At 41.9% G+C, this 12,857-nt stretch overlaps 1 protein-coding gene across 1 annotated transcript in view; it reads left to right on the top strand.

Moving 5' to 3' along the window:
- Positions 1–12,857, top strand: part of LOC105554729 (chromosome unknown open reading frame, human C7orf31) — a 49,625-nt gene that overhangs the window by 24,039 nt on the left and 12,729 nt on the right. The window contains exons 6-7 of the mRNA XM_012001299.1: positions 1,975–2,156; positions 5,519–5,607. Coding sequence (XP_011856689.1) covers positions 1,975–2,156; positions 5,519–5,607 — 271 coding nt within the window. The remainder of the gene's footprint in view (positions 1–1,974; positions 2,157–5,518; positions 5,608–12,857) is intronic.

The raw sequence follows: 12,857 nt of genomic DNA, 5'->3' as shown, positions 1-12,857 counted from the left end.
CAGCTACTCGGGAGGCTGAGGCAGGAGAATCGCTTGAACCCGGGAAGCAGAGGTTGCAGTGAGCCGAGATCGCGCCATTACACTCCAGCCTGGGTAACAGAGCAAGACTCTGTCTCAAAAAAAAAAAAATAATAATAATAATAATAATAATAACTCCCAGAAACCCTAGCTCCTTTGATTGAAGATAGGTGTTAGAAGCTGAGATCTGAGCACCCAGTGTCCTCCGTGCCACTGGAGTCCTCTATCAAGCTTAACAGAAATTATTAAGCTGCCATTTAAAAAGTTGTGTTTCAGCTAAAGACCTATTCAAAAGGCTATTAAAATTAATGTCTAGGTTTTTTTGGTTTTTCTATTTTTAAAACAACGACGAAATGAAGAACCCTTGTCTTGGGCTTTTCAAATTCTCTTCATAAACAGTTTGAAAAGTAAAGTCCTTTTTGTTAGGTCACATTTCTTGGATTCACCTTTCTGCTTGCAGCCTGGCAAGTTCCAAGATGGGGGGCCGGAAGTCTGAGATCAAGGCGTCAGCCGAGTTGGTTCCTTCTGAGGACTGTGATAGAGACTCTGTCCCATGCCTCTCCCCTGGCTTTTGGGCTTTGCTGGTGATCTTTGGTGCTCCTTGGCTTGTAGATGCATCATCCCAATCTCTGCCTCATCTTCACATGGCATTCTTCTCGGGTGTTTGTCTGTGTCCAACTTTCCGTTTATTAAAAGGATACCAGGTGTATTGGGTTAGGGGCCCATCCTGCTCCAGTATGGAGTAACTTGGTCTTAACTAAGTATATCTGTAATGACCCTATTTCCATACAAGGTTATAGTATGTGGCCCTGGAGATTAGGACTTCAGTATATGGATGGGGGTGGAAGGGAGGAATTCAACACATAACACTTGGTCTTGCTTTTTTCTACTTAATTTTCTTGTTATGAATAACATTTCTCTATCCCATGGACTTCCTAATTTTGCTTTTCTTTTGGTTTAGACAGCTCCCACATGGTTTCTTTTTTTTTTTTTTTTTTTAACCTCTGCCAATTCTCCAAATGATAGGAAAATTATACCCCTATGCTCTCTTTAACATGTTTATTTTTTCCTTCAGTGTGCTAGCTGTTTTTGGCTCTTTGATTTTGAAGCAGTACTGTGTACATAAACAGGAAGTATATTGTGTTGATTGATTGCTTAAAGAAACAGATGCCCTGGGTTGAAAGTTCATTCCAAGATGGTTAGAGATCACTTTGCTGAAGCAGAATGCCCAAAACAATTCCTGGGAGCCTCTTAAAATAAGACACAGTAATTAAAAGCAACTAGAAATTCTTCCTATATACCATTCTAAAAACACACGCCGGGCGTGGTGGCTCAAGCCTGTAATCCCAGCACTTTGGGAGACCGAGACGGGCGGATCACGAGGTCAGGAGATCGAGACCATCCTGGCTAACACAGTGAAACCCCGTCTCTACTAAAAATTCCAAAAATTTGGCGGGGGTCGTTGTGGGCGCCTGTAGTCCCAGCTACTCGGGAGGCTGAGGCAGGAGAATGGCGTGAACCCGGGAGGCGGAGCTTGCAGTGAGCTGAGATCGCGCCACTGCACTCCAGCCTGGGCGACAGCGCGAGACTCCGTCTCAAAAAAAAACAAAACAAAACAAAACAAAAAAACTCACAAAACTCGTTTATTTTCTGCTTTAACATTTTTTATACCAGTTATGAAACTTATTCACTGATAAAGAATTAAGCATGATTTATTTTAAAATTAAATTTAGTTTTATCTAGCAAAATTAAGAAAATGTCCTGTTTTATGGTATACATTCCAAGAGAATACCAACTCCATGAGCACAGGGACATCGACTCACTGTCCTGTCCCCCAGCATTAGAACAGTTTCTGCCGTTAAAAAGGGGGTCCCAATAAATATTTGGTGATTAATTTTTTCAAGCATACTTTTTTCTGTTCTTTTCATTTTGTTTTTTTTCCTCAATAAATCGTAGAGAGATCTGCTTGCCATATCCAATTGAACACCCCTACCACACACACACCTGTCGTGGCGCCATGTTCCCCACCTTCACGTCACCTGACGACCTCTACACAGGCATCAAAGCCCGCGCCCAGCAGCCCTTTCCTCCCACGGTGCCAACCAAGACTTATGATTCAACAGTTTTGAAGACAAGAGGTAAAATGTGATCTAGAATCAGAACTGTATTAATTCTTATTATTGGGGTTTCTTCAATAGTAAAATTAAAGCAAGGAGCACAAAGGACTCAAGTCACAAATGTGTGACTCAGTAGATCAGGAAACTTGTTCTCAGCTGCAACTTTACAATCAGCTGGAGCACCACCACCGACCCATCAAATCGGACTCTGCAAGTGCTCCCAAACTTTCCCCTAGACAAAATGTTGTAGAATTGGTGGTTTTTATTCTGCTTCTATTTTTACTTATGTCCTGCTCTCATGGTTTAGTTTTTAAAAATTTCATCCTAGCCCAGGTGATCAGCACAAGGGACAGTGTTTGGATCAATCATAGAGTCTGGATGTGGGTGCAGCAGCAGTGATAGAATTGAAAGATCCCCATTGAAATAAGATGCAGAAAGCAATGGGAGTAGTTTGTTCAGTCCTTCTTCACACCCTGGAGCACGTTCTCCCAGCTGCAAACCTTAGAGTATTTGTGAATGTGTTTTATCAGAGAGGACAGGAATCCCGTACACTAGTCATCGAATCTCTCCCACACTAGACACCTTGGTCTTTGCTGAGGAGACCTACGCATGTGCGTAAACAGAGAGGCCACCTCTGGAGAAAGAGTGAAAACACTCAAGAGAGAGGGATGAAAATGATACATGGTAGGCAAAGGCAAATATTTGTTGAGTGCACTTAGGTGAGGTAGAAAAGACTCAAGAATTGTCCTATTCTGCAGTTCCTCTACACATGAATATTTGGACCAAAATGCAAGGACAGAATATTGCCATCATCGGCTTCAACCTCAGTGTCTTATTAGCAGACAGTAACGTTTTGAAAGCTAGCATAGTGGAGTATGTAAGAGCATGGATTCTGGAGTCAGATGCATGAGTAGAATTCTGGATCTGCCACTTACTTACCTGTGGTCCATGGGAGAGTTTCTGAACTTCTCTGTTCTGCTTCCCAGTTTGCAAAATGGGAATATTATTAATAGTACCCACTTATCAAATAACAGAGATAAATGTTAGCAGTTATTCTCTTACCCTGCTAGCATATAATCACTGCGGTATGTGTGTACCATGCTGAACTTTCCCATTGCCTCTCAGACCAGGCAGCATTGGAAAAAGGCAGTGAAAGCTGTATCAAGTGTTCTGGCTGTTAGTGTTGGGCACCATGCTTAGCTACACAGCAGAAGTGGGGAGAGATGGTGCTGTGCAAAAGAGCGATAAATGTTCTAAAGGAAATGATAGGTATGATACCTCAACAAGTAAAATTTGTATGACTTTGTTACATAAATTGTCAAAGTAAATTTATTTTCCTCAATGCTGAATTCAGTAATTTCTGAAATTATATGAAGTACATATAGTTAGCAAGAAATCACAGAAATATCTGTTTAATTCATATCAACACTTTTTTTTTTTTTTTGAAACGGAGTCTTGCTCTGTTGCCCAGGCCTAGAGTGCAGTGGCACTTTCTGGAACCTCTGCTTCCTAGGTCCAAGTGATTCTCCTGCCTTAGCCTCTCAAGTAGCAGGGACTACAGGCATGTGCCACCACACCCACCTAGTTTTTGTATTTTTAGAAGAGACAGGGTTTCACCATGTTGGCGAGGCTGGTCTCGAACTCCTGACCTCAAGTGATCTGCCCACCTCAGCCTCACAAAGTGCTGGAATTACAGGCGTGAGCCACCATGGCCAGCCTGTAAAAACACTTTTCAATGCAGCAGTACATAAGGAACTGAAAACACAAGTTATTCTCTTAATTTCCTGCTCTTCCAACCCTCTACCTCTCTCCAACCATTCAGTCACTCAGGGAATTTTTAAAAGATGAGCATACTCTAACAACCCTTATCAAAAAATCTTTCCAGGAACTAGTATGGCATTAGGTTTCTACTCTTTCACTTGTTTCAATTATTCTTTATTAGTAATAAGAAGCATGGGCCAAGTGTGGTGATTCATGCCTGTAATCCTAGCACTTTGGGAGACCAAAGTGGGCAAATCACTTGAGGCCAGGAGTTCAAGACCAGCCTGGCTAATGTGGCAAAACTCTAACTCTACTAAAAATACAAAAACTAGCCGGGCGTGGCGGTGCATGCCTATAGTCCTAGCTAATTGGGCAGCTGAGGCATGAGAGTCTCTTGAACCCAGGAGGCAGAGGTTACAGTGAGCTGAGATCATGCCACTGCACTCCAGCCTGGGTGACAGAGAGACTGTCTCAAAAAAAAAGGAGAGAGAAAAGGAAGGGAGAGAGGGAGGAGGGAGGAAGGAAGGGAAAGGAAGAGAGAGAGAAAGAGTAAGGGAGGGAGGGAGGAAGGAAGGGAAAGGAAGAGAGAGAGAAAGAGTAAGGGAGGGAGGGAAGGAGGAAGGGAGGGAGGGAGGGAGGGAGGAAGGAAGGAAGTTAAGAGTTCAGGCTCTAGACTCAGATTGCCTGAGTTTGAAGTCTACCTGTGAAATGGGGACAAATCACTTATTCTCTCTCTGCTTCAATTTCCTCATTTACTAAAGTTGGAATAACTATACCTTTTTTATAGTAATGTTAAAAATTGCATGTGATGATATATATAAAACAGTACGGTGACTGGCACATGGTAAGTGTTCAATAAACGCCTGCACTTGTTCTTATTACATATGAAGATGGGTGTTCAGAACATTCTTTAACTTGAAACTTATCACGAGAGCAAAGCAAGCCATGCTGTTTGGTAAAGCTTATCAAATTATGAAACAAAATCTAAGAAGCCGTATTGTTTAAGATGTTCCCTTTCAATACCTTTTTGGTAAGCAGGTACTAACTCAGTTTCAGAAAACTTGATATTTAGGCAGAGAAAAGCCAAAACAGGTAATATAGAAATGTATTTGTTGAGCCCCCAGAGACCAGAAAAAAAGATCAGAAAGAGGATCCAGGAACACTTATTATTTACCTAAGATCTCTCTCATTAAGAAGAAAGGTGAAGTACTAGTGACTCCTATTACTACTGAGAGCACTAGGGTTAAAGACTTATTCTCACGCTGTGTGGCCCACGTGCTGCTCCTGTACGTGCTCAAGAATTCAAGAGCAACAAGCCCAGTGTGGTGGCCTGGCCTGCCCTGCCCCTGTAGTCTTAGTTACTCAGGATGCTGAGGTAGGAAGATCATTTGAGCCCAGGGGTTCAAGTCCAGCTTAGGAAACATAGCAAGATGCTATCTTAAAAATAAATAAATAAATAAAAGAGAATTCAGGAGCAAGCTGAATCTCTCTAAAGCTGTAACTACGTAGGTAAAATATACACCAACATCCATCTCTACCTTATATTATCTCATTTCTATTTATTGGACCTATTAATCCCTTAAAAGACTGTTCTTATTTATTGCTTTTCCTGAAATTTTCAGGTAATCCTTATAGATATGAACTGATTGATATTCCCATGGATTCAAAGAAGAAAGCACTGACTTGGCCAGGTCAGGGTGTATATTATGATGTAAGTATCTTTTTAAATGTGTGTTTAAAAGAAAGTAACAAATATTTTTAGTCAATACATTTATAAAAATCTAGGCTGGGGATGGTGGCACATGCCTGTAATCCCAACACTTTTTGAAGCCAAGGTGCACAGATTGCTTGAGGTCAGGAGTTTGAGACCAGCCTGACCAACATGGTGAAACCCTGTCTCTACTAGAAAATACAAAAATTAGCCGATTATGGTGGTGCATTTCTGTAGTCCCAGCTACTTGGGAGGCTGAGGCAACCTGGGAGGTGAAGGTTGCAGTGAGCCAAGATCATGCCACTGCACTCCAGCCTGAGCAACAGAGTGAGACTCTGTCTCAAAAAAAAAAAAAAATCTAAAAGATTGTTTTCATTTTCCATCTGAATGTAAAATTTGAGATTTTGACTGTGATTTACATTTTTCAGTTTTCTTAGCTGATTTCATGTACTGTTGGTAGTTATGGAACATTTCACAGTTACCAAAAAAAAAAAAAAAGATTGCCCCCAGGAAGATGGTGGGGGAGGGCTGCATTTCTCACACTGTGTTCCTCCAACCCTGTTCTTACAACTTATAATACATCCAGTCACTCCAAATATGCATAGAGTAAATGGAAGATTTCCAGAAAGATTTACAAGCTATTGTTGTTCCAGCCATATTATCATATTGGTGTCAGGTCTAAAATGAAATAAAACAATAGCCACCATTTATTGAGAAATTGCTACACACCTAACCACTCTAAATACATCATTTAACCCTTTCAATAACCTCCTAAGGTTAGCATCATCATTTTCATTTTATAGATAAGGAAACTGGTGACTAAGAATTTGTGACTATGTCATGATCACAGAAATCAGGTTTGTGAAGTTCTAGTCTCTGACCTTAACCTCTGCCCCATAACTCCACATGGATAAAAAGAGAAAATTATAAGTCAAGAGGGAAAATATCTAGGCATTTGAAAATAATAATGGCTAACATGGTTGGTGAGAAGCAGTGCCAAGTGTTCTCCATATATTATCTCGTGGCGTCCAGCAATCCATGAGATAGGCAAGTGAGAGGTTGGAAACATTTGAATTTTACTTGGCAAATCATTATGACAGGCCCAGCATGTGGTCACTGCCATGTCACAGAGTCATCTATAAAGTAAGTCATTTCCTGTTTGTTTTTCAAAGTTAAACGTCAAAAAGAATTCCTAACGAAGCGTCTGTTTTACTGGATCTCTTTCAGTTTTTAAGCAAAATCTATATCTAAGCAACCCAGAAATATGAGAAGTTATTCTAGAACTCATCCTATCATTACATGTTCTTATAGCCAAAGGCTCCAGATCTGTAGCTAAGTTTCTTCCTAGTCATTAAAATCCTGTTTTCCTCATGTCACATTCCTTTAGCAGCCATCCTGAATAGCTGTCCTCTGCCTGAGTGTAAATCCCGATACTTTAACTGAGGTGCAGAGACCCCTCAGGATCTGCCCTTACCTCCAGCCTGCAGCCTGGCCCCACCCTCTAGTTCCCAAACAGGTTCATGCCATTTCGCTTCCTGGAAGCCCTCCTCCAGGGCCTCTCTGCCCAGTACTTGTTAATTCAAGGCCCAGCTCAACCCTCCTCGTTTCTGTTGTGTAGCAAAGAGAACCAGGTCAGGAGGCCTGTGTGCTTGCTGGTCACTCCTCTGTTGCCATTTGCTGCATAAGTTATATGAGGCAGATTATTTCCCTTTTCTGAGCTTTAATTCATAAAACATATCTGGGTAATTTCACTAAAATCTGTCCTGTAAATTTCACAAGATATGCAGATCATATGAAAGATTCAAAACCTAGAAAATACTATAATTTGTAAGGCATTATTATTACTCCAGCAGAAATGATAGCTCCCTCTTCTGACTTCTACCACACATACTGTAACCAGTAACTTTTCACATGTATTTCATATCTCACCAACCAAATTACGAGTTATTTCAGAACAGAATATGTTATGTGTATATCCCCACAGTGCATTATACATAAATATTTTTGGCTGATTATTTCTTATTTCTGATGATTAATCCCACTTTCTTAATCTTTATTAACTGCTCTTAATTTTCGACCTTTCAGATTTTCTTCTGGCTCATCCCTAACTCTAACCAAGTTTTGCATTTCCCTGGACAAAGAAGTAAAAATAAAATAGATACTGAGCTTCATGGGAGTAACTCATGACTCACCTTTTTTTTCTCTAATCTCTAGGATAATACCCTATACTTGTCCTTCCTATTTTTCCTGCCTTTCATCATTTAATTGGGGGAGGTAATCTACAGCGTTCTGTATCTACAATGCTCTATTCCCATTAAAGGATTTTTTTTTTAAGAGACGAGGTCTCATTATGTTGCCCTGTAACCAGAAAGGAGGAATTGTTGAGTATAGCCTACAGCTGCCTCCTCATGTCTTTTAAGTTTGGCCTAAAGATTTTTCCATACAGAATGAACTGTAACCTAACTGGATGCATAAACAGACTGTAACCTACTATTGTGCCGATCACCTAGTTTTAGCTGTTTCTGTGTCTCACTTCCGTTTTCTATAGGTCACTTTCCTTTTTCTGTCCATAAACCTTCTTCCACCACCTGGCAGTGGCAGAGTCTGTGAACCTATTTTGGTTTGGCAACTGCCCAGTTTATGAGTTGGTTTTTGCTTAATTAAATGCTTTAAATTCTAAAATATATAAATAAAAATGAGAAACAAAAGAAAAAGAGATAGCCAGACGCAGTGGCTCATGTCTGTAATCCCTTTGGGAGGCACTTTGGGAGGCCAAGGCGGGTGGATCACTTGAGGTCAGGGGTTCGAGACCAGCCTGACCAACATGGCGAAACCCCGTCTCTACTAAAAATACAAAAATTAGCTGGGCGTGGTGGGGCATGCCTGTAATCTCAGCTACTCAGGAGGCCGAGGCAGGAGAATCGCATGAACTCGGGAGGCAGAGGCTGCCATGAACCGAGATGGCACTACTGCGCTCCAGCCTGGGTGAGAGTAAGACTCTGTCTCAAAAAAAAAAAAAAAAAGAGAGAGAGAGAAAGAGAGACAGATTCTGTCTCATGCTGCCTTTCTCAGGTCTATTAATTATTTAACACCAGGCTGGAGTGCAGTGGCTGTTCACAGGTGCGATCATGGCACACCATATTCTCAAACTTCTGGCCTCATGCATTCTCCTGCTTCAGCCTCCTAAGTATCTAGGACTGCAGCTGTGCACCACCACACCAGGCTCAGGAGGATATTTTTTATAGTATTTACCTTTCCTATTGCCAGAGCAGTGGTCCTCAACTTTGGCTGCACATTGGAATCGCCAGGGGTGCAGGCTGCATCCCACACCAATTAAATCCTTCTCTGAGAATGGAACTCATAGCAAGAATGCCTTGTTTTTCAAGGACTTGTAACTTGCATTTCTGGGATAATAGTCTTCCCTCTCCTCCTACTGTACCCAGGGAAGGAGAAGGGACACTACCAACCTGATACACAGGTCCAAAAATGTGTCACCCAGCTGCAAAACAGAAAACTCCAGGAACCATATGTTAGTACTTTCCATCCAAGCCAATAAGAAAATCTGTATAACATACTGCTCCAACACTTACGAGTTCTGTGACCTGGGTAACATACTTAATCCTTCAATACCTGGTTTCCTCATAGATAAAGCAGGAATAATAATAAAATCTACCTGAGAGTGCCGTCCTGAGAATGAAATACACAGAAAAGCACCCAGCACAATATTTGTACATCGTAAGCTCATAATAAATATTAGCTGCTATTATTATTATTAATTATTATTATTTCAATGGTTATAGTATTTTGTTGACCTAGCAACATAAAGAAATGGGTAACCTTGGAAAGGAGAATATTCCACATAAGAACGTTAACCTTTTAAAAATTAATTCCCGGGGCTTCATGTTAACAGAGTGTGTTAAATGTCGTTTTTCCCTCCTCCTTTCATGTTGCATGTGGATGCAGCAGCTCTGCCTTCAGCAGCTACTGAGATCAGGCGCCGCTTTCCCACCCAGACCCCAGAGCTGCCCTAGCTTTGCCTCTTCGGACTGGCCCAGTTTTCCAGAGTCATTAGTGGTCATTGCACTTACCACTCTATTCAGGGCCTCTTCTGCTACCCTTCTCTTCCTGCTGAGATCTCTTCTCACTGACCATTTCCATCCATTACCGAACCAGTTAACATTCCTTTTCCTTTTCCAATTGGCAAACATAAATAGGTTTTATTTTTGTTTTGAGATGGAGTCTCGCTCTGTCACCCATGCTGAAGTGCAGTGGCATGATCTCAGCTCACTGCAGCCTCCACCTTCTGGGTTCAAGCGATTCTCCTGCCTCAGTCTCTGGAGTTGCTGAGCCCACAGGTGTGCCCCACTACGCCCAGCTAATTTTTCTATTTTTAGTAGAGATAGGGGTTCACTGTGTTGTCCAGGTTGGTCTCAAACTCCTGACCTCAAGTGATCCTCCCTCCACGGCCTCCCAAAGTCCTGGGATTACAGGTGTGAGCCACTGTGCGCGGCCCATACATAGGTTTTAATACTTGACTCTTCTGGACTGTTTGTGTCATTGCTTACTCAAGTGGCTGAAGACTTTTGTCCGATTTCTCAAGAGCTTGAATGTCTAGCCTTAGCTTTTAGGATATGAGAATAGTCTCTAGGATGAAATCTACCTTGTAATAATTTTTTTGATAAGATGAGATATAATCACAAAGGTCAAGTGCTATAAGCCTCCTTACCTTGGACTTTTTGAAATGTTTTTAAGAAAACCATTTTCAAAGCCTCGCTGAGAATAACACAATGTTCATTACAACCCAGTTTTCTGCAAACCTAAATATTTGGACAGACCCTTGGCTTCCCTTTGAGAGACAGCTCACCAATATCACCCCTTCAAAGGGGAGCAGTTTTTCTTCTTGATCCACCTGCCATCTTTCCAATCTAAACTGCCCATCCCCATCCTAGAGATACTTTCCTCATTCCAGGGACAGTTCTCTCTCCAACATACCACCCATACTCCACACTCATCCTTAAGTGGCCAGAATGAATTTAGTGATCATGCGGGGACCTCCTTTAGAAAGGAGTCATCTTATCAAATAACTGGACACCCACAGTGCACCTCTCCGTGGCCACCAGCACCCTGTGCCCCCTCCCACCTGTTCAGGCCTATTGACATACAAGGGGCCCAGAATGGGAAACAAACGGTCTGTCTCCTCATCTACCGTCTCACACCGCCAGTGTTCCCACCATTCCATCTCAGGCAGCACTGTTATCCAACCAGGTGTCCTCTTCTCCCTTCAGCCCTCTTTCCTAAGCCCTGACTAGATGCCAAAAATAATTCTCTCTGCCAGTCTCTTATTTGCTCCCTCTCTCCGTCTCTCTCTCTCTCTCTTTTCATTCCAGATGTAAATGAACAAAGTGCCTTATCATAACCTGTTAGTGTAAAAATGGTGCTAATACAATAGAATTAATTAAAATATCTAATAAAGAACCAGTATTCCCAAATGCTAAGGCCTCTGCAAATGGCAATGTGGTCTCCAAAGTAAACCTTTTAACCTCCCCTATTTAACCTGGTTAAGTCCCATCATTCAAGACTAAAATAAAACAAACAAACAAAAAAACTATATTTGCTTGTTTTGTTTCATTTAATATACTACAACCATGTTGTTTTAGTGATAATTTATGGAGTTTTGGTGCCTAGCACAGAACTCTCAAAACCTTGTACATGGTTTTGCATGCAATGGGTATTCAGTAAGTGTTTAATAAATAGGTTATGAGTTACATATATGAGCTATGCTGGGAATGTAACCACAATTTATATAGTACTACTCCTCTGAGAATATATTCCAAATTCAAAACAACTAATGTCACTTCTTTGTAGACTGGAGTGTCTGCCTAGAAACTAACATCTCAGGAACTGTAATTTCTTTCTGCTGTGGGCTTATCTTCCATATCAGATACAAACTCTACCCTGAGTTTAGTATATTGAGCCAATGAATACCTTTGGAGTGAATGGTTTCCACCACCCCTCTCTCACTATCCTCTCAGAGTAACATCCCCTTAACATACTGAAAACTGATCAGTTCCCCTCTCAAATGTTTCCTGCCTCTTTAGTCCCTTCTCAAGACATCACAGGCTACAGTAAAATTTCACATTGCTTATTTCCTTTCCCACGCCCTTGAATGTGTTTCAGTAGGTCTCTGTTGTTAGTTCAACCAGTGTAAGACACAAGATTAATCCAGCCCCGCAGCACAGTATTTTTTTAAAAGTCCTTCTTGGCTGGGCATAGTGGCTCACGCCTGTCATCCCAGCATTTTGGGAGGCCGAGACAGGCAAATCACCTGAGACCAGGAGTTCAAGACCAGCCTGGCCAACCATGGTGAAACCCTATCTCTACTAAAAGTACAAAAATTAGCCAGGCGTGGTGGTGGGCACCTATAATCCCGGCTACTTGAGAGGCTGATGCAGGAGAATCACATGAACCCGGGAGGCAGAGGTTGTAGTGAGCCAAGATTGCACCACTGCACTCCAGCCTGGGGGACAAGAGCAAGACTCCATCTCAAAAAAAAACAAAAAAAAAAACAAAAAAAAACCAGTCTTTCTTATTTCCAAGTAAGCTGGCTCTGCAAATAATGAAAAAGATAAGGGGATCAAAGGGGGCTTTCTTTATCCCTGAATAAGTAAGACACATATTTGTTAAAGGTTTACAGGGGTAGCAGTGCCTTTTCCCATGAGTACTCTATATGTAAAATGGAATCACTTCAATCTCAAAGGGTTGCTATGACCAGCATAACCCTTAGGCCCAGGAACTTTAGAAGGCCCCACACTTTAGAGGGCCAGTTCTGGCCTTCCACTGGTTGTGGCCCTTTCTGTGGAGCAAGCGGGTATGTTCATCTGGAGCCCATGCTCCCCTGTCTCCCTCCCCTGACCATGATCTTGAACCACAGAATTCCCTGACCAAATGGCTTTGAACCCAATCCTAGGCCCTTCTTGGGGTCTATTCCTCAACTCCATCCTCCCACGGGTTAGCAGTGCTGCCAAGCTGGCATATACCTCATGGCCAAAGGAGTGACCAAAATATGACTGCATGCCTGTTTGCTAGAAGTGGGATGGGGGATAAATGGAGCGGGTAAAGAAGAAAGCAGTCAGGGTGCTGAGGCCAGGGACCAGTGGCTGGCTTTTCCTGAACCACCCTGTCCCAGTGCAGAACTCGAAGTAGTCCAAGAAGTCCAATTTTAAACCTGGAAAGGAACATATTTTATGTAA

The sequence above is a fragment of the Mandrillus leucophaeus genome, unplaced genomic scaffold, assembly GCF_000951045.1.
Source record: "Mandrillus leucophaeus isolate KB7577 unplaced genomic scaffold, Mleu.le_1.0 Scaffold658, whole genome shotgun sequence".
NCBI lineage: Eukaryota > Metazoa > Chordata > Mammalia > Primates > Cercopithecidae > Mandrillus > Mandrillus leucophaeus.
This window is presented reverse-complemented; position numbering and strand designations above follow the sequence as displayed.